The following is a 27,620-nucleotide window of genomic DNA, read 5'->3' as shown; positions in this document are numbered from 1 at the left end:
TGATGAATGGGTGGCCTGGCATTGCCTTCCAGAATTTACTGATACAGTGCCGAATTCACGGTTCTGTCAATGAAACAAGCCATCCAGGTCCAGAGCAATGCCAGATCATGATACTCCCACCACCGTGTTTGTCGCTCAACAGGATAACGTTCGTCTGTTGGAAGACAGCATTTGGTTTTTGCCACATAAATATTTTCTCACCGTGGCAAAAAAGGACAACCTTAGACTCTTCAATACAGAGGACTTTCTTCCAGTAGTATAGTGGATCATCAAGGTGTTCTTTGTTGCCAATGCCAGACCTGTGCCAATCAATTTTTAAAGTGCAATATTTTCTTCCTGACTATCCTCCTATGAAAACCATACTTGTTCAGTCTTTTCCCAATGGTGAGAGGAGCCAGCAGGTGTTATGTGTTACTTGGGTTCTTGGAGACTAATTGGATGATTTTCTAGGTTGTTCTTTGGGAGGTCATGCCAGGACAACAGGATCCTGGCTAGAGTCACACAGGTCCTGAATATCTTCCATTTGAAGACTGACAAAGGATGGAGCCTCGAATGTTTAGTAATGATTTTATAACTCTCTCTAAACTAATGTGCAATAACTCTGAGGTCCTCTTTGTATTCCACTAACCTGTACAGTATGTTGAAGATCAAACTCACAACATTTCTAACCATTATATAAAACAGGGCTGCCTAAACTCAGTCTTCATTTACTCGTTACCCAATTATACAACCACTTAATTCTAATGACCCCCTTAATTATTCTAAGTAAACTAGGGGTTCACTTACTATTTCACATACAATGATTTCAATGATAAATTTTTTTCTTTCACACACTACTGTCTCAAAGAACATTGAGTTGGCAAATTTCAGTTATGTAAGAAAAGGCAGGTTTCCATTAAACAAGGGTATAGTATTAAGAAATTGCAATTTACATAACTATATTAGGGTGACACAGTGGTGCAGAGGTTAGCATTGTTGCCTCACAATGCTAACCTCTGGTGCCCTGGGTTCAATTCCAGAACAGCGATGAATTTTAGACCTAGACTCCTGTCCTGTTCTGCCTCAAGTCTACTGCTTACCAGGACTAGCTCCAGCTCCCCCGGCAATCCTGAACTGAAAGACGTGGTTAGAAAGTGGATCCATGGATATTTATATTTCACAAGCTTTGTCTCAGCACTGTAGGATGCTTTCCTCAAGACCTACTGTACTCTCCCTTCTATTTTGTGTGAGGACCAGTTAGATTAATTCTAAATGATTTTAAGATTCAAAAAATATTTTCACAAGGGTTCTCTGTGAAGTGCCTTCTGAAAATATAGATACACAGCATTGTAATATGGCTTGGACTGCACATTTTTACAAATAGAAGAGCAAGCATTTCTTTAAGTGCCTCGCTGATTACACCCATAATAAATCTTAAATTTGTGGCTTACGATTGCAAAAGCACTCAATATTAAACTGACAGGAGTGTATTGTTCTGTATCACTATGATCTTATCTAAAGGTTCACAATCTTATAAAGACTGGATACAAATTGGAGCTAAAGTTTGTAAGTTGTCCAGTTGTTTCTTTCAGACCATTTAATATCCCATTAAGTAAAGATTTGCAAAGTCTGCAATTTGATGAATCCAATAAGCATTAATAGTCTAATATGGCCATTAGGTATGTTTTTTAGAGAATATGTGGACACTGACATTTTATACTCAATTTTCACTAGCATTTGCAAATGAATGTAAAATACTTGTTATGGCAATTTAAAAAAAATGTCCAGGCTGTTAAATACCTGGAAGGCCTGGTAACAGATAATTTTTGTTTTGCATTTTTATTCGTGAAAGTATTATGAAAAGACATAAGATGATACCATCAAAAATTTAAGGAAATAACAAAAACAAATGAAAAAATCTTATTAAATTAATTAATCACATATGAAAATGTCTTATATACATTGTTAAATCATAGATTTCTCTAAATACAAAGCAGTAAACCTTTGCTTTAAGCAGCTTTTAGCCCCTTTGAGAAGTAGCAATAATTATATTTTATATTGCACCTTTCAAAGTGCATCATCTTAAAGGTACTTTACAATAAAACAATCAACAAAAGAGATGGGTATAAGGAAAAGTACATGTATTTGTTTTCCACACAATTTAAAAACCACACTGACCTTTCAGGGTCAAAGTGTGTACGCTCTGGCTTCCAGCAAACACCCAACTTCAATCATCAGAAATCCTGCCTTTTGTTTTCTCACTAGCTAGGAGCTCTAAAGCTAAGAGGACCTTGCTTCTCTCCAACACAATTAATCACTCTGTAGGGAGTTCTGACAGTTATAACGCCTCACATTACAGAGTAAGTGTCACCTGGCCCTTTACAACTCGTTTCCAGTGATCTATTGTGAGTAATCAGGGAATACACACAACACATACAAAAAACTGTCCACCATAAGGATCAGGATAAGCGCTCATAATAACAATGATTTAAAAAGCTTTATACAGGTACATTAGTTTTTGAAAATTACAATGCATGTACTGTATTACAGTATTCTTTTTAACATATGTTCAAGATTGCATTTTCCATAACAAAAATAAATGTCTAGATAACTATACAATAAAGTAAAGTTTTATAGCAAATCTAATGCCTCAGGATATCTTAGAGATCCTTATGAAATCTTTTCAAACTCCCAAGGGCTGGGCAGAGAAAACACTAACCACGTGACAGCACACTAGACAAAACAAAATACGAGGCAGTAGTTGTTTTGACAAAGATTACCTGGCACAGCAGCAGACATAAAACACATACTTCTGGAAAAATTCTGGAAGCATTTCAAGTTTAGATGGCTTTAAAAAAGCACCTTTTATGGCACATACTATATACTGTATGTAATATAAAAACACTGAAACCAAGGCACTGAACACAACAAGATAATTAGGAAATAAAGGAGACAGAAGGCTTGATGGCTTATACGTTGCCTCAGGAGAAAACCTGGACATGGATCACTTACCAACACCCCATGTAGTTTCTGTCCTTCCCTGAAACTTAAAACCCCTGTCCACTCAAAGATGGACAAACTATGCCCTTGTGCAGTACACGCTATAGACAATTAAGAGAGGCACTGACCTTAGTGACCTAGTGAAATAACCATGGCATATCCTTCATTCAAATCCCAACCTTTTATCCATCCACAGAAAGTGCCTTATGAAAACAGACTAAACCACCTTAAATTTGAAATAGAGTTACTGTATCTGTAGCCCCCTCTATTCCAATGAAAGAATCACAGCTTAGAGGAAGAACAGTGTAAGCCAGCAGTCGCTGATTACAATACAGGTCGACTAAGGTTAGGAATTCCTATGGAGAAATGCAGAACTGGCCAAGCATCACTGGGACAGAATGGGTAAAAATTACTGGGGAGTACTATGCTCACCACGCACCAATGAATCCCATTGCTGTTTAGGTGCCTGGGAACTTTTGATGTTACCCTAAGAGCTGTCCTAGTCATCCATCTTACACAGGAGTTCTGCTGTCTGTGTCTTGGGCTGGCAGTGGGAATAAAAGCTAACACAGAAAAGAGCTAGAGTAATGAGTTTAGCCCAATTCTACTATCCTATTGGACGGGTATGAAAAGGCGAAGTAACCGCTTGAGAGTGAAACACAGAGAGAAAGCTCAGCAATGGGTCTTGGGTCTTTTTAAACTAATCGTGGAGTAAATCAAAAAAAGATTACTGTTAGGTGTATACACAATTGTCTTTAGCACAACTAAAGAATTATTCTTGCAATACATTCCAACCAGTGAACTTTGATATCCTGTACAGGTACAGTAGTTACACTAGTTATCAAAGGCCCCAGTTATTATATACCAGCAGCTATACTTCATTTAATTATAAATTTTGTGTAACACCATATCATATACCCTACTGTATGTGTGTCCATTAGCCTTCTTGCTTTGTTTTTCTTTTATTAAGCTTAAGATAGAGAAATTGCTTTTTCAGTCCTTAAAAGACCTGACCTTAACCTGAAATAACATACACACATTGCTCTAAGCAGTATATGATCACAAGATCCACATGCCACAAGTAAACAGTAAAACTAGTTTCTTCACTGATTAGCACTTAAGTAGTAAGATTGTTGAATTACACCATTGACATGGTCTATGAGTGCGCTCTAAAATACTTGAAATAATATTTCTTTGTGAAGAGTAGATGTTTTTGCACACAACAAATACATTTGATAGGATCATGTATAGAGTAGGTGTACCTGGAAAAAAAAGCTAGCACCTAGCTTAATTTCAGAACTTAAGAATTGAATACAAATGACTTCAGAAGTTTTGAATGCAGAAACAAAAATTATGTAATTAGTACTCTGAATACCTCATATGAATACATATTTAATTTGAAAAGGAACAAGGTTTATTCCATGCTGAAAAGAGGAAAAAAAGTAACAATGTTTCGACTGTAAGTGCCTGAAGTAGGCTCTACAGCCGAAACGTTGTTTCTTTTTTCTTTTTTCAGCATGGAATAAATCTTTACCTGTTCCTTTGCAGCCTACGCATGCTGACGCAGTGACCTGCTTGTGCAAGTCTCCCTTTAGCAAGGTGATATTTGCTCCATAATTCCAACAAACAAGTTATCAGTGTTTCTGATTTGAAGCCAAATTCCAAATTAGTGAGTTTTTATTAACAACCAGGAAATATAGAAAACAAAGTTCACGTATTTGTAATATTAAAAATTTAACATTTGCATTTTGCATTGTTTTTCACTGTAGCTGTTGCTCTTATATTAATTTAAAAATGCCAATCAAATTCAGAACACTTAAAAGATGTTCCTTCAGTCTGAGCAGAAAAAAAATAAAATGGCAATTTGGAATTCCTCAGTTGTAATGCACTGCAATTTATAATAATTTATATTGTAATATGTAATAGTTTACACTTGGCATTAAATTATTTCTAAGTTGAAGGACTTAAAATCTCTACCTACATCAAAGGAATGGGATTATGGAGAAATATATTCACCTTGCTTTTATAATTATCATACTGCAGGCATGATTTATAGTAATAATAAAATGTCTGGCAAAGTAGAGCAGTTTGACAGAACGAAGATACTGAGCAGAAAATGGGGTCTACACTGATTAGAGCAATGGTCTAATAGCCAGCTGCTTTTTGTTCCAACTGGGCCCTTAATCACTAAGCCTTATTGATCTGCTGGGTGGGTTAGATTTTTTTTGTACTCAGTCCTTCATTGCAAAAATACTCTAGTTAAAATGTTTTATATCCAAACTTGTCACAGAATTTTATGCAGTCTCTCCTCAACCTTGTAATTAAGCATTTGCCATCTTACTTATAATTAAACAGCTCTTAAAAAGTGATCAGTTGATGAACAGACACAAGCAGTAATACTGTATTTAGCACTCTCACCTGAATGAGGTCAATCCTGAAACTCATTAATTCACACAGGGTTCATACCAATTACAAAGCATCAGCGCACTCAGCTTTTTTAGACAGATGAAGGCAAATCGAAAATCTGTTTCAAACAGAAAATTAAAAATGATCAACTTGTGATTCAGAACTTGGATGGAGCATAAACCACAAGACACAGGTTCGCCCAGACCCGGGCTGAAAACCATTGAATCAATAGGGACAAAACAGGATCTTAACAATTGCTGTGGTACAAAGAGAAACTAGCATTTACATTTAATGGTTGTCCTCACAGTGCCTTTTGTGATACTCTGTTTCCATAATAACATTATGTTGCAAATTAAAGAATTTAGATTTGACAACAAAAAGTTCTTTTGGCGGTACAATAATACCACTGAGTTTCACCAACATTTGGAAAGCATTTGAAACCCAAGGAGATTTATGGCTGCAAAAAGACCTTTCCACAGTGACACTAATGTGGTTGTAAATGCTGCCTCTAGGGCTCCTTAGGGGTTCATCCTATAAAAGCCTCCAATTGGAATACAGATGGGCCCTATGGCCTGGAGGTTTGCTGGCTCAAAGCTCTTAAGGGGTGTTGTAAAACGTGCCAAGTGTTGCTACAGATCTGTGGAACAAATTAAGATGGAGATTCTTAGTTTACGGCACATTAGTGACACCTGTCACTGGTTGGGCACCTGAACCTCTACCATGTGAATCAGGTGCATTTCATTTCACAAAAAAGAACACATGACTCCAGCTTGACGATGCGTGAACCAGAGGAACTCCAGGCTGCCTTCACTGTTGGATACTCATACGTTAAAATCAATTGTCTGTGTGATTAATCAGTTAATCCTTCTCCTTCAGCCATTGAAGGGGTAAGAAAAACTAGAACCTCGCACAAAACAGAAACAATAGAGGATCATGCTCAATAAAGATCAATTGTAATCTGCCCTTTTATGAAGCATCAGGTGGAACAAATGGCTTAACTATCAAACATCAGAGCACTACACAAGGTTTTACTTGGGTTTTACTGCTCACTCTAAATTCAGAACCACATCCTCTACCCTTATTTTACTTCAGTGTAGCTAACAACTTCCATGGTTGTCATCCAGCCTGACACACAGCTGCGAGAGCTCGACACCTATCCAGAGTGACAGAACACAAATCTAATCAAGCAATGCAAAATACATTTACTGAGTAGCAAAAGTAACCTAGCACTTTATAACTTAAGCAAATTCACAATGTCATCAGGGAAAGGACAGTCTTTATTGTAGCCAGTACTACAGTACAGACATTTTGCTGAAGGCACATGACAAGTAAATGGATTATGTGGATTAACTTTTTCATCAATACGGTGGATCATCAAGCGTGGAAATCAGAGGCTAGTAGCATGTGTGGTCCACCATTAGAAGCTACTGCACCACATGTTCTGCACCAAGTTGCAGATTTTGTCCTCATGGGCTTTAACCCTGTTCTTCTCAGAGAGGCTGGATTAAGGAAACATCACTGAATAGCAGTAGCAATACATCATGATGCACACCACCATACTTTCAGAATATCAGTACCTGCTCTTTAAAGTTTTTAATTTACTGTTTTGTTTACAAGTTCAAACCAAAAATATGTTTTTTTCAGAACTATTTCTGAAACTATATTTGCAGTACATCAATCACTTTCTCCCAAAGGCTAAAAAAAAAAAAATGAAATGTCTGAAATTATAGTAATTTCTGCATCTCTTATGTGTGTTTAGTTTGTAAAGGTTTAAAGTAAGTGATTCCACAGTAACTAATTCTGTCTTTTCCAGAAGGGGAGCTGTGATTACACGTTTTAGTGCTGTGCCATTTAATTATGCAATACTGTTCTTAATCTATATAATCTAGAAGCAATAAAGCAATGAAAACAATTATTTATCATAAAAAAGTGAAAAGAAAAATAAAAACGAAAAGTTTATACCATGTTGAATCCAATAAAATAACTGCATTTATAAGATCAATTATTCTCCATTATATAAAATGTTGACTTCATTTTCTAGAAGCCAGTATAAATGACCAATGGAGTATTTACCGGTTTGCAAGCATGGAATTTGTATATAAAATACTGTAGGTGAAAGTGTATCTGCTGTACAGCAGTTTTATCATCACATATTCAAAGTCTAGATCCAGTTGTTAGAGTGTACATCTGTGTAAGAGTTACCACTCTTTTGACTGCCAAGATTTGGGAATCTAGTACAGTAATTAAACTGCACAAAAGGATAGTTTTGTAGACATATTACTGCTGGACCTGGTTAGCTAACTACTGAGATGCCTCAGATACTGTTGAGTGTATGTTAGTGCCCAACATATAGGTTATACTGATGTATTCCTTCTTTTGAACTGGATAAAATCAAATCTGTTTTAACATTACGTTATCTTTCTAGATTTTAGATGTACTCATTTAATATGGGCTAATATTTACCCATTTATTTATTCAACATTCATTTTTGCCAGTCTAGTATGAATAATAATAATAATAATAATAATAATAATAATAACAACAACAACACTTATCACAGTTTTTCTGTTATTTTATATTACTTACCAACAATGCCCCACCAAAATATCGGAGAATTAAATGTTTACAAGATTGATCAGCATCTTGTTTGAAGTTGTGGAAACCGTCCAACATGTGGTACAGTATGTCCCATGATTTCCCGAAATACTGTCCCATGATTCCTGAGGACTAAAACATGAGCAGTCCAGGCTTTTTTTTCAATAAGCTGTACTATGCAAAAGAAGGCCCATAAACAGTATATCAGCTCTCAAGAGGGATGACTGCTGGTGAGTATGATCCTGCTGCACCATTGAAGGCAACCTGTCTATCCAGAAAGCCTCTGGATAAAGGCAGTGGCTGGTAGATAAGAACGTCAGATACAAAGTACAATTCAGGCCTCAAGAAGCTACTGAACCAAATGGCCAAACAGACCACTGAGTGGTCTCTTAATTCAAATTCAATTGTCTTTTTGTGAAGCTCCTTTAACAACAAGTTGTCACAGAGCACTTTCTTAGTTATTTGTGTGTAGAGTAAACTCTTGCTATAACAGACTTCACATTTAACTGACAAAGCCTGGTAAAGGGGGGTTCTGTTTGCCAAAAAGAAGTCTGGGGTGTTGAATTATAATCTGCAGCCATTACACTGGCCAAAACATGAAAGTTAGTTTCAAATGCAGTGAAGGGGGGCTTTGCTGATTTTGTAAAAGTCTAGGTATAGTGAATCTACAGTATGATGGCACTTTTGAGTGCACCTATTGAAGAGGTAAAAACATTCTATCAGAAATTTAATTGATAAATCCAAGATGAAGACATCATATTATTCCAACTGTACAATGCCAACAAGATTGGTCTTTTCTGGCGTTCACTCCTGGAAAATAGCCAAGCATATAAGCACAAGGCATCTAGTCCAGAACGTAAACTCTGCAAGGAAAGGATCTCAGCTGTGTGTTAATGCTGACAGCTTACACAGACTGACACCTGTAGCTGCTGGCATGTTCTCAAGGATATAGGGAACAAGCCTCCAGTAGTCTATTAACCTTAAAAAACCCTGGTTTGCTACTTCTATATAATTTTCTTATATAAAAATATCTCATTTGTAATTTAACAGACAGACAATAATACAGGAAACTCCTTTCCCCCTATTAGTCCGATAAAGCAAGAGAATAGTGTACAGTATACTGTATAACATATGCATATGTTTTTTCTGAAATAATAGTGTTTCGGGGCTGAAAAAAACAATTTGTGATTTAATGAATATTCAGCAATAATGGACAGCCCTTCTCCCCCATTAATCTTATGAAGTGAAGGCTACTCTATTTAATTCTATATCTCCAGAGACATCTGTGAACATGGAGTGGAATCAAGGTGGTGATATATTGCAACTATGATTAATGTTGGATGGTTGGCCAAAGTTATACTCCAATAGCTTTGTAGGGCAGACAAATATTTTGTTTAATTCTTATTACTCATTGACTTCAAAGCACCTCTGTAAAACATGAAAGAATAAGAAACTTGTTAAATCAGTCAATATATTTCCTTTCTTAATTTTATTGTTATCAGTCCCATAACATGAAAGTATGTGATTCTTCAGTCCTTATATGAATAAGTTTAAAGAATTGTGCGATTGGAGAAGTTGTTAGGGTTCTGTATTCACTACCCAATTAAAGGCACTAACACTAATACTGATATATCCATCAATTTTCTAACCGCATCATCCAATACAGGGTTGCGGGGGAGCTGGATCCTATCCCAGTTATCAATGGGCACAAAGCAGGATACATTATGAACAGGACGCCATGGCACATACAGACACAAGCAAGCACACACTCACACCAGGGCCAATTAGCCAATTGACCTACCAGTATGTCTTTGGGCTCTGGGAGAAAACCAGATGTTGTTTTATACTTCAAATGTTATATTCATGTTGCTCTTTACATCCTTGGGTTCCATAATTCACCCCCATTACTCTAGTCACCCTAGGTGTATAAAACATTGCTGGAGGCATTAGCCTGAAACAGACAAGTGTCCTGTCCAGAGCGAGCCTTGAGCTCTCAGTTTACATTACACTGCAGTAATAGATCATAGATCTGGACCTATGATCCAGACAGCTCAAGAAGGACACGGGAGTGACTATACCCATACTCGTGTGCTTCAGGATTGGGTAGGACTCTAATGCTTGGATTATGAATAGAATGTGTTTTTCTTAATGTGGGATTTTTGTCTTTTGAAAAACTAAGCAACCTGTACATATAACATCACAGATGTTCATTATCTGATAAGAGTCCACCTCTTCTAAAGGCAAAATAACTCAAGATTGTGCCTTGTTTTCCTCACAACAGAGCTTTGGATATTGTATGAATCAAAATCAAATACATGAAGTAAATAAGAGACCTTGAAAACAACTGTATTTTTTTAAAAGTCCCAATCAAGCCCAATAGTTGTTTTCTTCAAGGGGTAGTGCCCCTGTCACCTATGAAAAATGCTATCTGTTACACTAACATTAAAATAACAAGGGCATTATATTGACATGATTATACAGGTGGGGAGCAAAATGTCGTAAGCTACAATTAAGGTAAATGTGTACTTTTGCCATTACCTACAACATACCATTTTTTAAGTATGTAAGTCAGGAAAAATGATAAACCACATAATAATTAAGTGGTTTCTCCAGAAAAAACAAATGCATACGTTTACAGCAATTTTCTGTGGTTTAAATGACAGGATATCTAGAATTCAGCAAGTTAGAAAATAAAAGTAGCACTTACTACTGGAGGTGATGTATTACTAAATCATCATGTACACAGAACTTCCAAAAGTCATGCATTCCATTTACAAAGCTGCATTTTTCAATTATTTTTTCCAGTTTGTTTCTTACTACTCATTTGTCTGCCACTCCTGTCCATTGCCCTGCTTCCTAAAACAAAAATAGCAGGATTTCAAAACAAAGATACAGGCATAGCTGCAGGGAAAAGTTAAATTTGGTACTAAAGTTACCTTTGAACTGAGACAATTTTGACTACATATTCCACATAACACAGTAAATAACACAGTTTGTACATAGTACAAATGTCCAGAAAAAATAGCTCTTCTGGCAAAAATCTTTAAAGTTAGACACACTTCAGAAATTTGGTGCATTGGAAAACAATATGACTGTCATATTTGATTGTGTTCTCATGGATTCCTACTTTTACCTGCATGATCTCTTCACTTTCAGAAGATGCAGATGTCCTGGTAACCTCTTGACTAGGGTTCAGGTAAAACAAAACATATTATGAAATATGTATACGATACATTACAATTTGGACAAGACCACTGCTGTCCTCTATACTGAGAAATGGATAATTTCTGTGTAGAAATGCAGTAATGTTCCTCTAACAAGCCCTTCATCAGCTTCTGCCTTTCCCTAGTTGTAAGCCTAGGAGAGCTACTGTACACTTGGTGGGTGTTGTCTTCACAACAACAAACTATCATACTACAGTAAACCACTTTTTTTCAATTAACACCACTTCTTGCTAAACCCTAAACTAAAGGCCCATCTCTCCACTCTGGTTTTCAACCCACTTCTTTTTGTCATCTTGTATACACAGTTTGCTCAGGTGAGAATGACTTTAGCCAACAATGATCTTATCTTTGAGGATCAACACAACACATTTTCTTAACAGCACACCAGTGCTGATAAGTTTCAGTAGTGTAAAGAGGGTGAGCAATGCTTTTTTTTGTGTGTGTCATCGCTGTGTTTTTCCTCTTTCCTTTAAATCTTCCTATCTCGCCTTTTTATGTTTCAATTCTTTGTCGGGGTTTCTGGAAGTCTCTCTCAGTTCACTTCACAGCTGGGCACAGAATATAACATTCTCATATTTCACAAAGTCAGCCCAAGTCCTCTTGTTGTGCATCACTGCCTCTCTTAGCCACCTAATTAATCCTTCAGCCCTTATTCTATCTGTAGAAAAGCTTTCTGAAGGGTTCACATTCAGCATGGGGACAACTGAAATTGGGGCAATTTCTTTTTATCCAAAATGTGACATGAACCGACATGCTCAATATGCACAATCCAAATTGCTTCAGTTACAGTGTGTTCAACATTTCTTAAAGCTTTATGTTTAAGATATACAACAATATTTTTCCAGATTCTTCTTTAGAAAGTGTAGCTAAGTATTAAATTACCTATGCTGCAGAGAATGAACACCTTTTAGTGTTAAAAAGTTTATTTCAAATACAAGAGATACAGTATCTGTGAAATATACGTTGCAGTTGAAGACAATACGGACAGGTACAATGTGCGTTAAAAGAAGCTTTGAAAATAAGAAAATATGTAAAAACATTCAGTACAATATATATAGTTTATAAAATACAGAAGATTTTTAGAAATTATTTAAGTATTCAACTTTTATCCTTCTAATATCTTTAAAATCACTAGCTCAAATCACAGTGATATTTATTTTAATAATTCTTTCATTTGTTTTAGAATGAGCGTTTTAATACTTTACAGGAAGGCTAAATAGAATTAAGAAATTATGCATGCAACTTATTAAAAGCACACATTTAAACTGTATAAATCCCATGTATGGAAATACTTCTCTCAAAGACAAAGACATGCTTTTCAATGTTGTGACTGTTAAACACAACCACCTAAAAAGTCGTGTTGTTTATCCATGTTAAAGCCCTCTTTTCAGAGTAAAAGTGACTCATGCATAAAAAAAACTTGCATTCCTGACTGTAACATTTTATCATCACATTTCATTGACAATGCTCCCTTCCGCAAAGCGATTTTTGGATTTCTCCTCATATCTCTAAACCCAACGCCAAAGTCTTATTTAAAACCCATTCACAAGCTGTTAGAAAAGAGATAGTAGTGATACTATACTATTAGTAGTGATGGCACTCCAAACACCACTGTCAAACTGACTCGGAGACACTAGCGGAACACTAGCTATTCGCTGCTAATTTACAGCCATAAAAATGAAGCGAAATATCAAGCCACTAGCTGAAATACAAATACTATACACAAAATGAGAAAACGGCCATTGTTAGATTGGTAGATTTCAAAAACAATTTCCTTTAAAGTTAAAAAAGAAGCGCAGCACTACGTACGGGCTTGTAAAAGTACCAAAATGTACAACAGTCTGAAGTATATACAATGCACGTTACAGCAAGCTGATGAACTTCCTTGCGGTTACAACTGTTAACTGACTGTCTGCAACAAAATAATAGATGGTAAATTTAAAAATATTCTAGCAAAGAAATATAAATGAATTACTAAGACACTGCCAAATAAGGCGTGTGACAGCAGTTTGCAAATAAGTGTACATATGTCAAACAATTTAAATATCGTTTTATTATAGATTAAATATTGTGACAAAATCATGTAATGCGTAAAAACAGTACACAATGTTGGGCATTATACTAGTCATTAGTATGCTTTCCTTTAAAAATGAATATTTCCAAGATCATCACACAATTGAGATTAGTAACTAGGAACCTGATATTAGGTTTTATGAGTATGTGAATCTTTGTCTCATTAAACACCAGCAAAGCAGAAATAGGAACACAGTCACTTGTTTTTAAATGTATTTTACCATCAGAACATGATTCACATAAATAGGAACCTTATCGAATGTGTCGATAGATTAATTCTAAATATATTGATAATCCTCATTGACTACGACAAGTTTACTGGTGTAAACAGATCAATTGAGGTTTGCCATCACCTACAGTACTATAGCAGCGTTTTCATTTAATCATAAACTTCGCCTCGCCTCTCCTTGCACTGCTGATAGCAAACATGTTTTCTCTAGCAGAACACTTCTGGTCCACCTGAAAAAGCTTTAATCAAATCAATAACGAATATGCGTTTTAATAAAATGCCGCATGAAATTTGCTAGAAATATGTACATGTTTCCTACCTGGGAACTCTGAAGAACTTTTGGTAAAGTTGCTGAAGATAGTCAAACACGTTATTCCCAACACAAGTGCGTAATTAACAGCCGAGGTAGAAACATATGGGAAAAACATCCTTAAAATTATGATGATCTGTTTCTATCTTTTAGATTTTATTTCACGATCATGTAAAATAATGTACAGCAAAATTTGTGGAGGACTTGTCCCATTTCTACGACCCAAGAATGAGAATCACTTCATCTCACTGAACAGAGGAAACAACATCCACTTCTGAAAGGCGGACTGAAATTTACAAACTCCTGCCTACCTGGAGGAAAGGATTTCAGCGTGGTCCTAGAGCCCTGTAATTTATTATCCTCTATTTTTAATACAATGATTCAGTTAAAAAAAAACAACAGCATGAAAGTAAACTTGGAGTCTCACACCACTATTTTCACATACCGCAGATTTTAAAACCTCCAGCAGCATAACCCATCGTTTTCTTGATATTTAACTGTAAAAATTCAAATGTACGTGGGAAGAAGCTTTGAATCAATTCATAGTAAGAACATTACTAGCGAAAGAGACCACATTTTTTTCACTTGGTTTTAGAATTTAATTTTGAAATAGAAGAGACAGGAAAAAAGGTTTACACTGCGAAAAAAAGTAGCATTTTACATGTCCCCATATAGTTATATTTGCATGCAGATTCTTTGGTACTAGTGTTCGGCTCCCAGTGAAACAAACTTACAGTACCCACATTCAAACCACTGAGCAGAAGCTGAGGTTGTTGGGGCTCATGTTATGTACATTACTCAGGAAACCTGTAACGACTCGTTTGCCTGTGCTCAAGTACATGAATCAAGAAGCTTTTCTGAACAATTTGTTCCCAATTAAACAGGCCCATCAGGCTTGCCTCCTAGCAACATTCTCCATAGTAGAAGCCTTGGCCAGAGACATAGCCTTTGAGGTTGTGTTAGCAGAGCGGAACAATCCTTCAGGGCAGTTTGAGCTGTGTGCCTGACCATAGAAGGATCCCTGGAAGAAGCAGATGGCAAACAGACATCTGAGCAAAACCCAATCACTCACCACTACCTAAAATCAGAAATCAATCTGTTACCTTCAAGCACACAGTTACAATTTGTACTTATCCTGCAGTCTTTGTCCTTAATCTATTGAAGATCTGAAACTGCAGGTCAATGTAACATAGGATATATGAGCTATATCTGAATACCAAAAGCAAAATTCATCAACTGAGAGTCTGTAGCAGTTGTCAACTGAATGTCCATAGAGATCTTTCAGTTCTTGCTTGCCTGAATGAACACAGGATACAGGACTCCACTTCCTTTCAGAGACAGTATGACAGTGTTTCCTTACTGTAGTGAGTTCTTTGGACCATTCAATCTCTTGTGTTGGCCAAGGAAAATAGACAGTTTTTTGGTACAATATGCACAAGGCTGAGCATATCTGAAACACTCTACAGGTTAGTTCAACAATCCTAAATGGTTTTCAGAACTGTCTTTTATTTTGTTCAGTTTTTCTCACCTATACTCCCACCTTCCCATTTCAAAACACTGGAAAGTGACTTTAAAAGAATAGGATTCATTTTGTCTCTCAGACTAGGCTAGATCCTGTATCTGTACTATGCTACAGAATATTCTGTCTTCATTTTTTCTGGGGTCAGATGCAAACAAGTCATTTCAAACATCACCTAGGTCTTGAAATCGGTGTTCCTGAGCTCTGGGATTCCTGGGCAGTGTTGGAGAGGACCAAAACCAAACAGAAAAACATCAATGGCACCCATACTGATCCACTCTAGAATATTCATGCTTGCAGACAATAAGGGAGATATGACCTTCCTGTTTTTAACCCAGAAATTTGTCTTCTACTAACAGACATAATGTTCTGGACTCTTTCCTTTTTGTGTGTGGTAGATGCTGCAGCTGGCCACATTTCAGTTACATTCATTTTTTCACTTTATTTCACTTTCAGAACTTACACAAACAGCACTTTTACACATGCTACAATAAGCACTTCAATTTGTGCATTCAATGGAGCGGTGTTTATAACACACCAGGAGGGGAACTACTGTAAATGAATCTGAATGGAGAGAAGAAATCAGCATAGAAGCTCTGAGAAGAGAGGGTGTGAGAGTGAGAGGAGAAAAGAGAAGAGACTGGAGGTTTTTTTTTCCTATATGGATATACAGCCATGTTCAAAGTATTTTTGATTAAATTGCAGAATGAACCTGAGGTTAGGCTTCTTGTTAGACTGTCTGTGATTTTTGTGATTCATAGTTGTTGCAACACATTTTGCCAGGCTTCTAACTACTTTGGGGATTAATATGTCTGCCTGACTGTGTAGCTTTCATGTGGAACAAGAAATGTTCAGCAATTAAATAGTCCAGTCCTCACTTAATAAAAACTTGGAACAATTTACCACTTACAGTAACTGGCTTTTTAAATTAAGCAATTTAGATATTCTTTTGAATTAGAACGTGAACACCCCAGGGCTTCCAGGAAGACAGTTAAAAATCACTTGATTGAATAACTTAAAACACTGTGATATATTTTAATCTGAAACTATAATCTGCAACACGCCATTATAAACTGTTATTTATTTTTTAATTTGCTGTTTGTAAATTACCTCCAGGAAGCAGATATCCATTTTCTAGCTGATTTCCATTCCATTTAGGGTCAATTTAGGGTCACTAGGGAGTGGGAGCCTATCCCAGCAGGCAACGGGAGCAAGGCGGAAAACACACTGGACCGAATGCCAGTCCATTGCAGGGCACACAGAGGCAGAAACACAGACACACACTCTCACCAGAGACACATTTCCCAGAAGCCAGTAAACCTACCAGTAAGTCTTTGAACTGCAGGAGAAAACAGAGGACAGGTTCAGAAATGAACCTCAAGGTCCTATTGCTGTGAGGCAGGAATGCCAGCCTTTGTGCCACCACACTGCACCCCAGGAAACATTTACAGTACCTTCATCCTGTAAACCACAGTCTGGTGGGCTGCAGCAGCTCCATGCATTCCAACAGGTTCAGACATTCACTGCCGTTTGATTTCTGAGTGCTGGTAGATACCGCCTAGTGGTCATAGGGAAATAATCACAATACACACAGTTGAAATCCGACTAACTGTGTTTTGATAACAAAAACAAATTACATGGAAAGAGAAATAAAATCACACATTATTTTGTTTTTATGTTATTTGGGATAGAAATATATAATTTGAGGAAAAATGCGAAACAACAGCATCTCCTTGTCTGATCTACAGTACACTACCATGAGCCTTACATGATGTGGGTAAAGAACTATTCTGAAGATTCTTATTTCAATGTGTAAAAATTGTTATAATTCGTAAAAGTACACTACAGCCACTCTCGCTGCTTGCTACTAATCTAGTGAAAGTTCGAAATTGAGGAACTTGTTCGGCAATTTAAATTTCGTTGTGAGCAAGAAACATCATTAGGAAGGAGACCCCTCGTGGTAAAAAGTAGTATGGCAGGCTAAGAAAAATGAATTTATCAAAATGAAGTTCACGGTGTAATTAAAGGCATGGGAATATTACTGAGTACTAAATTAAGCGTGAAAGTACGATTGCTTTAAGATTAAGTTTTTGTCTGCCTAAGGATAAATTGATTAACACTCAGTCGCACTTTATTACAAGGGTCTTGGTGACTTAAAAAATACATCCCTTTTATTTCTTGAACAAGCAAACTTTCAAGATCATAGATTTTAAATTAATGCAGTGCTCATCGTACGTATTGGGATAGTGAAGTCAAACGTGATATTTCTGCTGTATACTCAAGCAGTTCAAATTTGAAATGAAAACAATATGAGGCAAAGGTATATCTTTTATTTCTGTGTATTTCTGCACATATTCTGTATGCTTTAAAGTGGATGCTATTGATGATAATTCAATTGAGAAAACAATAACCCTAAAATTGTGTCCGAAGCTCACAATTATGTTGGTATAGGGATAGTAAAGATAATTGCTGAAAATGATAGCGATCAGTCACTATCACCATTATTGCACTTGGTAAATAAGAATACTCTTTTGAGACACTATTGCCTAAGTTTCTATTTGGAAATTGACATTTTGTTGAATAGATGAACTGTGTTCTTCTCTTTTTTATCCAGGCACATATTTGTGTGCAAACAAAGTCACATTTTTGCTCTTCAAAAGAAATCCACCTCTGCAGTGCATAAGGAAATATATATTCTCTATAAGCCAAAATATAAGACATCTATTTTAAGACTAGAGCTAGAATCAACATTAGGACTTGAATTATAGCAAACTCAAAGCTATAGATTTTCATTCAGAGATAATTTGATATTGGTTAATATTAGTTTGATATTAGTTTGAAGTTTGATCACCTGATCACTTGATATTACTGAACTCTACCCCTACCACTGGCTCTCACTGATGTTTTTTTAACTTGTCTGTTATTTGACTCGTTGTTGCTGCAGCTGTTCTGTGTTTATGTTTTTAGTGTTTCCTTAATGTCTTTATATTGGAGCATCATATGTGCAAATAAGCATTTCATTGCACTTGTGCATATGACAATAATCTGAACTGAACTTTTGGCTTATGTGTCTCAAACTGGTTCTGCAGTCCGTGTTGGGTGTAGTAGTAGACCCTATGCGCAGCAGTAAGGGCTGAAGGAGACAGGAGGGATTCACACAGGGATTTAATTGTACAATAAAGTAAACAGTGAGAGTTTGTGAGACAGTGAACAATAACAACAGCAGAAATACACAGCAGCATCCAAATCCGAGCAGCTCCAAAACTGGGTCAGGGCACAGTCCATGAGTCCATTTCCGAAAGATCCATCCTGGGACATGACAAGGTTAAAATCCCCGGGAAGGGGAAAACACGAACACATGGACATGGAGATGCTGGGATTTTGGGGCGAGGTCCTCCACACCCCGGGCTCAGAAGTGGGAAATGTCAGGGATGAGGCCTATGCCCTCAGGCCACGGACGTGGGGCAACCTGGTGCTAGGCAGGCCTCACGACTTCCACATCCTAATGCTGAACCCTGGAGGTGCTGAAAATAAATAGGGAGAAACAACAGGGCACACCTGGAACACATATAAACAATCACAGGGAACTTTTGACAGGAGTAAATGGAGCGCCCTCTAGGGGTGGAATGTAGACCATGACATTATGATTTGATTTTGAGGAGGTGTACAGTACAGTACATGTAGGTGTTAGGTCTTAGGATGAATCAAGTTTTGTACTTTGACTAGTGTGATGATTTCAGATAGGATGGGAATCAAAGGTAGGATAAAGTTTTGAGTTGTGTTCAGATTTAGAAAGCATTTAAAGCCAAGAACAGGAGGCAGTATTCTAAACAAAAGGTTTTGGAATTGTTGACCAAATTACTCAGCTATGTAGCTGGAGCCCATAGCCTGCCTTCTTTCAGGAAATGGCTGTATGGCATCCGTGGATCAATTAGTTACTAACTACCAAACGAGCTGGATGTACCCGACGGCCTGTTTTGCAGTCTTGCTTATGTTTTTAAAGTTAGAGTTAGGGTTGGGTAAAGGTTACACTTAGGACTGGGAAATACAGGTTCTAATAAGATGTAGAGCTCTACAAGGTACAGTTTGATCTAGTTTGATCTATGAGAGATGCAGATTCAATCACAAAGGCTCACAGGATTAGAGCATACACAGCATCACCGCCTACACAGAAAAGAGCAGGCCTTCTGCTGCAGGAAACCTTTACACTATCCAGGTTTCAAGTGGGTGACATCAGTTCTGTAACTGATGCTCGGGGTCACTTAGCCCTGTTACACAGGCATCTGGTATTGAACTAATGTAACAGGCCTGAAATCCGGGAAGTGTAAAACTCTGCTGTGGCAGGGGACCCAGTCTTACAGCTTGGAAGAGTTATCTGCTGTCTATTGGATGGTGCTGTGTGTCCTAGGAGCCTGTTAGCAACTTGTATCGATTCCTGGGGAGTAGGAAGAGCTGAACTCATCACACCAGGCTTGTGGTTAAAGCCACGAATAGGGATAAACTAGGAGTTAGGCTTAGCATTAGGTTTGGCAATGTTAGACTTACATTGGACTTGGTTTAGTGCAGGAGCTGTGTTTTGGGACAGTGTGAGGTTTAGGGTTGATTCTAAGATTAATGTTAAGCATAGGCGGGGGCATTTAATACGCTTGTAATGCTTGCCCAAGCTGCTGCTCTGCAGGGCAAGTTAGCATTTGGCATGGAAGCCAGCCACTGCTCCCCCCACCTGTCACTCAGCACCAGTTGCCATGGACACCGTTTTGACAGGAGAATTTACTAGTGGGCTGCTCTCACTCTGCTCAGGCCTCCGTTACGGTGTAGTGATCCTGCTCCTTGGTGGAGCTAGCAAGGAGATCGAGAGGTGTAAGCTGAACTCGCTTTCTGGATAAATAACGGATGAGACCTGGGGGAGCAGAGTGCTGTGTGCAGGCGGATGGTTGCTACAACAGGCAAGGGACTCATGGAAACAGTGGCGCAGATGATATAGATAGATCGGATGCTGACGCAAGTTTGTGGCCGAGGAGGCGGGGGTCAAGAAAAACTGGTGAATCCATAAAAACACAGTCCAAAGTACAAGGAGGAAATCTGGAAGACAAGGTTGAAGCGAGTCAAGGTCTAAGACGACAAAAACACAGTAGAGGTACAAAGCCGAGGGGTGTTCTGAGCTGAGTAAAGTGAGGTAATAAAGCAGAGGTCAGAATTCCAACAAAGCACAGGAGAAAAACAGAGCTAGGGATTAGTGACTACAAAGCCTGAAAGGCGCAGAGACAGAATTCTATACCTAAACCCCAAGTACAGTCAGAGCAGCCCTTATATATCCCTCAACCATCTGAAGTGTTGACGTAGTAAATTGTCTCCAGGTGATTCTGGTCTCCTGTCAAAACAGTGTCCACAGCATCCTAGGGCTGAGTGACAGGTGGGTACAGAAGATAACAGCTGCATGTCCACACCAGCTTGCCCCGCGAACAGGGCAAGTCTGTGATGTTTGAAAAAAGCATTTCCCTGAGAAAACAAGATGTTTTCATGTCTACACGTTCACTTTCAATGGAATAATCTGGTATTTTTCTTATCACATTCTTGGAATTATTATATCCACTAATTATACCAAAGAATTTGTTCCTGGCAACGTTTGTGGCAATCCCTTGGAATTATGGTTTTAATATAGTTTTATAAAAGAATATTAAAACCTAATTTCATGCAATTACCTGTTGTACAATGTCATATATATAATAAACGCCCCCTCTGCCAAATGTCAAAAATGTACTTTGATGTTATAAAATTAAGTATATTGTTTGCCTACTGAAAGCAAATGAGTAGAGGCACAGACACATCATTGATGAGTTTGCCACCAGGTGTGAACAAAACTTTCTCAAGCTAAATTTGTCCAAGACCCAAGACATGATAATTGACTTCAGGAAACGCCCCCCTACCTCCACCTTAACCTACATCAGAAAATGTGTCAGAAGGCCATTTGTGCTGATCTTCCAGGCCTTTCCATCATCTATTATTCACAAATTTTGTGTAAAGCAAAATCCATCTGTGATGATCCTTCACACCCCTTGTGTAATGAATTCCAATTACTTCCATCAGACTGTAGATACCAACTCCCCAATTCCAAAACCAATACATTTAAGTTCTCATTTATACCTGTAGCCATATCCTTACTTAACACTTGATTTTCTATGCAATATATATGCATGCGTAGGTCTGTTGTTGTCATGTTTTTTTTTCCATCTGTACATCATCTACTGCTGTAAAAATATATTGCCCTCTCTGGGATAATAAATACTCTCTCTCTCAAAGGCTTTTGGTTTTTCTTCTACCTGAGCCCTTGAATTGCCTAATTCAGTTCATTATTTACTTAATGTCCTTAACAAGCTGGAGATTCAGAGAGACATTTAAAGCCTGCCGGGAACCAGTCCTTGACAACCAGAGTTGTGCACCTCTGAACTAATCGATTTAGAAAGTGGATGATGTATCGACCTTCCCTGCCAAAATGCGTTGGAACGCCTTTCACAGCACACAAAACCTGCGTTCAATATGTCCTTCTTAAGCTTCCTTAGTGCAATGTTTCCCACGTGGTATAGGACAGAAGGTCAGTTCAGTCGCACATTTTAAAATATGGCTGCGTCCATGAGGGAGGGATTTACGGTTTGTTCATTGCAAATATTAAGGAGTTTTGCACGAAACAGAGTTCAACAACGTAAGTTATGATTTATTTGAATTTATTTCAAGGTATGTTTAACAGCGGATAGAACCAGTGTTCTTGCGGTACATTTAGATAGGTTAAATATTATACAGTGATTTTAATTTTCACCTTGTCAAGTCTTAATTTCACTAGGAGCTGGCGATGAGAGATGGACATTCATGATTTACAGAAATGCTTATCTAATACATAATACATGAATATCTAAAATGTTTATAGTTTATATGTGATATGTTTTGAATACCTGTATATTTTGCATATATAAAATAATATTTTGAACATTTACAGTGACTGATTAACTGATTAAGTTTAGTTCGTTTGCGGGTGTCGAGGTTAATCAATGTCTGACACTCAAGTCGTTTAGATGAAAATGTTTCATGTTAACAGTCTCCTCTTAGTAAATTATATATAAACTCTCACAATGTGTGCCAAGGTGTCCTGTCGTCGTCTGCGAGACTTCTGAGTGCGAACAGTGAAGATGGACAACCATCGAAATTCACGCCTCCCCCGAAACCTGTCATTGTGGACAAGACACAAACAGGGGACACGCTCAGACGGTAAACTGAAGAGCCATGTTCCTGAGATGATCAGACAGCAAATGTTTCGTCTTCTTGCGAGAAGAGAAAAAATAGTTCATAATATTTTTTCTAATTTAACTCGTATAACGAAAACTGTTCGTAAGGCGGAAATTCGTAAACCAAATACCTGATTCCCGCTAGACCCCTTGTAAACACATGTATGACCCTCACCTAGAGCATCCTCCAACAGTATCTATACATTAGAATAGGACACCAGCCGGTAATATCACACATTGTTTTGCTTCAGAAAACTCATTAATACCCAGTTCATGGATGGGGATTATTAGGAATCTATAGTAGTTCAGGTGGGTAGCTGTGTCAGCATGCATAGGCTGCAAAATTATTAGGAATCTATGACTGGCAAAGGCCTAGGGAAAGTTGTCCAGAACATATTAACATATGAACAAACCTAAACAACATATGCAAAGCACTAACAAGCAGTGAAATCATATTAACCAGCCAGATAACTTTAGTAAATATGTTGATAAGAGTCTGGCTTTTCAGTTTCAGAAAGCAAGGTTGAATTGTATCTAGTTATGAAGACCAATAATCATCATCATGTCCTCTATTCTTAACCTGCTGTGGGTTAGTTCAAATTCAGCCTGAGTTTGTGATAAAAAGCTTGTCTCACCTGCACCAGTCTCAAGAATCTCAGCCTTATGCACAGTTTCTGTTGTTGCAAAGCTAAGACAAGTAATATTAATAATGTATGGACTTAAGAGACGCTGAATGAAAATTAATGTACAATGTCTTGAAACAGTATCTTTGAAATAAAATATTATCAGTGATAGGTAAAGGGTTTTGGCATTTTATAAACTCTTTCTTTCCTCAAAGCTCTCTTGACAGTTGCTTCAATGTCAACTGGATCCTTTTAAGAAAGGTGGTGTTATTTTTGCAGGAAACTTTTAAGTAAATGTAAGGGGGACTTACATTTGTATAAAAGAATGAACAATCATCCCTCTTTTCAAGTTTCAGTTTAATTGTTAAATGTGGAAATAAAGAATAAATCTCTTGCCTTCCTAATGTGATGCAGTTTCACAGCATCAACACTAGATTCTTCCATGCTCTTCATCTTTTCCTTTTACAAAAAAATCACACAAAGTGTTGAAACAGCCAAACTCATAGCAACACAAATGTCTTTTTGATAGCCATCCGCATTACATATTAATTCGATTTTCTTAGCTTTCTAAGCAACACCCTGAGAGTTTTTCACAGGTTTTGGACCCGTGATGGATATTGATTACACAGATAATGCAGAACAAAATATAATAAAAGAGCATGCGCACACCACAACACAACCAACAGAACGTGAACATGTCTAAACGGGGAAAAAAAATCAAAATAAAAAAAGCTGGGCACGTCTCCCTAGATTCACAGCCCTACCGTGTACTTTTTCACGTATGATCACTTTGCAGGCCAAGAATACATTTCATTCATTGAAGCGAAAATGTTGTTCGTAGGGTGAAAATTAAATACATATTTAGTGGCTTTCGCTGTAGCAAAAATTCAGAAACTGGGGGATGACTGTAAGTTAATCATTGTGTGCTTGTTAGCCATGCGTATAAATTCATCAGTGACAGATGCTTAAAGAAAGTATTTTTTTCTTTTGCTTTCCAGGTTCCTAAGTCCAGAATTCATACCTCCCAGACAGAGAACCAATCCACTCAAATTTGCCTTGGAGCGAAAGGACATGATAGCGAGGCGGAAAGTGCTGAACATTCCAGAATTCTATGCTGGTGAGATTTTTTTTTGCTGAGGGTTGTTTTCAGTGACTTGAATGCACCTGTCAAAACACTGTGTAGTTATGAAGCCTGTATCATTAGCATTTTCATTTAATACATTTTGTGATTAGTGAAGTGACTGTCTTTGGGAAGACTTAATTAAAAAAAAAAATCCCAGTGGATATTAACTGAATTTAAAATGATTTAATTAGTCATTTAGTAGCTCATTCACATTCTGAAATCATTACAAATACAGCAGTGAATGGTTTCTCAAGATTGCATATATGTGCATATTATAAATTAAGAAAATCATTATCATTTTTGTTTCAGGGAGTATTCTTGCTGTAACTATGGCTGACCCTTATGCTAATGGAAAAATTAACCGCTTTGTGGGTATATGTATCCAGAGGTCTGGGAAAGGACTTGGTGCTACGTTTGTCCTCAGGAACATCATTGATGGGCAAGGTGAGGATTTTACCATGTCACTGATTAGAAAGAAGAGAGATTATTGACAATCCCAGGAATGGCCTATTGTTTGGATCAGCTAATTAAAATTCAGGCAACATCACCCGTCAGATAAACACCTCAGGGGAGGCATTTAGAGCAACTCTTTCAAAATTAGGTTTACAGCACACAAGCATTCCTGGCATACTAGAAATCCAAAATTGAGAATTATAAGTACCAAACACATTAAAATCTCTAAATAATAACATTTATTACAGATTACAATAAGAATTTTTAAATGTTTTTTTTTTAATGTTGTGTTCCAGATTTCACTTTAATATTTTAATTATTTCGGATCTGGTATTCTGAACTGCATCTCACTACACAATGTGATAATCCCAGTTAGTGCATTAAACTTCAAATTTAATTTCTTAAAATACATAAATATAATTAGAATTAAATCCCTCACAGTCTTTTCTTTAGTCTCCTGTATAACATACAGTATACATATGGCATTACTCTTTCTTATTATGTGGTGTTCAGCTTTTACTTTTGGATTGCTGTGTTTGTTTTACAGGTGTTGAGATATGTTATGAAATGTACAACCCCCGAATCCAACAGATTGAGGTGCTGAAATTGGAGAAGCGACTGGATGACAACCTGATGTATCTGCGTGATGCTTTGCCAGAATACAGCACCATTGACTTTAACATGAACCCAGTGTCCCACACTGCAAATGGAGAAGTGCCTGTCAACCCAGTAAGCTCATTGCTTTTACTCAAGCCTGAAGCAGGATGAGACGTGATAGTTTACCACTTCTCAACTTTTCACTTGGGACTTTTCTTTAAGAATATAGCTTTATTGTATACCTACTCAATTTGGAAATGCCATTTGTGTCTGTACATGCTGCAATGCAGAGAATCCCAATCACAGTTGACTGGTAACATGAAGGGAAGTCTGAACCTTTGATGTTTTAACTTTCAGATTAACCTAAGTTTGGAGTGAACAAAGAATAGGCAGGGGATTTTCTTTGTGTCAGTTAATTTACAATCATGATTCCGAAGTCAGGGATATTTTATCCAAAACTGCAGATCTCTTTGCTATGTTTATGCATTGCTTATACCGCTTGTTATGTGTTAAGAATACCACTCTTTTCAAAGTTTTCTTCCACAAAAAACTTAAAAAAGCCCCACTAACTTTAGTTTATACATAATCTTTTGAGACTTTATGGCCAAGCATAAAATCATTAAAGTCATGAATATAAAGGTTACAAACAATGATAAAAAGACATTTGGCTTCTCTGGCCTGATTGGTAATTAGTAGTTAAGTGATCCAAGAATCTCATCCCACTGTTTCTTGAAAAAAGCCAGGATATTGGCTTCAATAAAGTGGCTGTGAAGCTTGTACCACATTCCCACAATCCTTTCTGTAAGCAAATGCCCCCCGTTCTAGGATTTAAATGCATTTTCATGTAGTCTCCACACGGTTTGTGTTTCACTGTTTCTGAAAAATCCACTTGTTTACAACATAGTATTCTTTACAAAAACTCTTACACTATATAATTGTGCACTAAATGTCCCTTGCTTCTGATAGATTATCAAATCATTGCTTGAAAAGTTGCTTGCAATATATTATTAAACTGTAGTCTTTCTGCTGACACAACCTTTTTAATAATTTCATTTTTTTTTCTTTCCACTTCAAAGCTCAAAGTGAAAATGAAGCCCAAGCCGTGGTCCAAGAGATGGGAACGCCCAAAGTACAAGGTCCAAGGAATTCGTTTTGACTTGTGCTTGACTGAAGAGAAAATGGAAGAGGCAAAAAAATGGGATCAGCCCTGGCTGGAGTTTGACATGCTGAGAGATTATGATACCACCAAAATAGAGGAGAAAATCTGGAAGGAAGTTCAGAGAGAAATGAATAAATAAACATTCGTTGTATAAATTCATATGCTGTACTACATGTTGGTGGTTGGCAAAGACTTTTATGAACTCCAATACCAAAGTCTGCTGTTTAGCCTGCTGAACATTGTAGACTGTCATAAACAGCTAACTTACCTTCTGTTGTACATTTCAAAATGGCCATAGGTAATTGTTCCCAAACATTTTTCTCTTGTAGATCATTAAACATTACAGTGGCCTTTTGTGTTTATAAGTAACCATTCACATGTGTTTTTGTATATATGCAAATAAACTATTACTGCTCATGTTCATTTGAAAAGTTAAAATTAACTTTAAAAACCTGAAACACTTTAACAAAAACATTTATAATCAAACAAATGCTTTGGTTATACTGTATGTACATAGACTAAATGGTAACTGGAAGGAAGAAATGAGGATCAACAGGTAAAAGTGTTTTAAAACACTTTTCTTCTTCTGATGGACTTTTGGTAGTTATGAAACATTTTGTTCATGGGATAAACAATAGTATGAATTTGAGGAAGTGCAATGGTATTTTTACTGTATTTTAATAGTAATTAATTTAAAAAAAAATTAAAAAACAATGTACCATGGCTATCCAGGAACTGGGAAGAACAAAAAAGTATGCGCTGATCCAATGACAACACTTGATTGACATCAAGTATTCTACAGATCTGTCTGCTTAATACCGATGAACTAAAAAAGCATAGCTCACTTTGAGGAAATAATAAACAACCCATTCTTACTAGGCCACCCAGTATCGCAACCCTAAACAAATCCACTCCAGCACCTGTTAGCTGATAAGAGTGAGGGAGCTCAATCCCTGATCCTGAAATGTAGACCAATTAAAAAAATGGTGGTTGTTGTAGAGTTTGTTCCAGAACAATGCAACACAGATTTGCAGCAGGAATTACAAGACAACC

The 27,620-nt window shown here is 37.1% G+C and overlaps 2 protein-coding genes across 2 annotated transcripts in view; one reads left to right on the top strand and one right to left on the bottom strand.

Annotated features, from left to right (window-relative positions):
• Positions 1–14,076, bottom strand: part of LOC102698994 (protein eva-1 homolog A) — an 82,581-nt gene extending 68,505 nt beyond the window's left edge. The window contains exon 1 of the mRNA XM_015339055.2: positions 13,826–14,076. Within this exon, the coding sequence (XP_015194541.2) occupies positions 13,826–13,934 (109 nt within the window). The 5' untranslated portion in view covers positions 13,935–14,076. The remainder of the gene's footprint in view (positions 1–13,825) is intronic.
• Positions 14,077–21,923: 7,847 nt separating this feature from the next.
• Positions 21,924–26,988, top strand: mrpl19 (mitochondrial ribosomal protein L19). The gene is made up of 6 exons (XM_015339041.2): positions 21,924–22,035; positions 22,472–22,595; positions 24,234–24,352; positions 24,668–24,802; positions 25,359–25,540; positions 26,485–26,988. The coding sequence occupies exons 1-6, from the start codon at positions 21,954–21,956 to the stop codon at positions 26,704–26,706; spliced, it is 864 nt and encodes a 287-aa protein (XP_015194527.1). The 5' UTR covers positions 21,924–21,953; the 3' UTR covers positions 26,707–26,988.
• The last annotated feature ends 632 nt before the right edge of the window (positions 26,989–27,620 follow it).

This window comes from Lepisosteus oculatus, chromosome 2, assembly GCF_040954835.1.
Source record: "Lepisosteus oculatus isolate fLepOcu1 chromosome 2, fLepOcu1.hap2, whole genome shotgun sequence".
Classification (NCBI taxonomy): domain Eukaryota; kingdom Metazoa; phylum Chordata; class Actinopteri; order Semionotiformes; family Lepisosteidae; genus Lepisosteus; species Lepisosteus oculatus.
This window is presented reverse-complemented; position numbering and strand designations above follow the sequence as displayed.

Excerpts from the sequence above, each read along its gene's own strand:
- mrpl19 (XM_015339041.2), top strand. The coding sequence starts at position 21,954 with ATGGCTGCGTCCATGAGGGAGGGATTTACGGTTTGTTCATTGCAAATA. Across the intron at positions 22,596-24,233 it reads ACAGGGGACACGCTCAGACG|GTTCCTAAGTCCAGAATTCA; the intron begins GTAAACTGAAGA and ends TTTGCTTTCCAG. Across the intron at positions 25,541-26,484 it reads GAGAAGTGCCTGTCAACCCA|CTCAAAGTGAAAATGAAGCC; the intron begins GTAAGCTCATTG and ends TCCACTTCAAAG.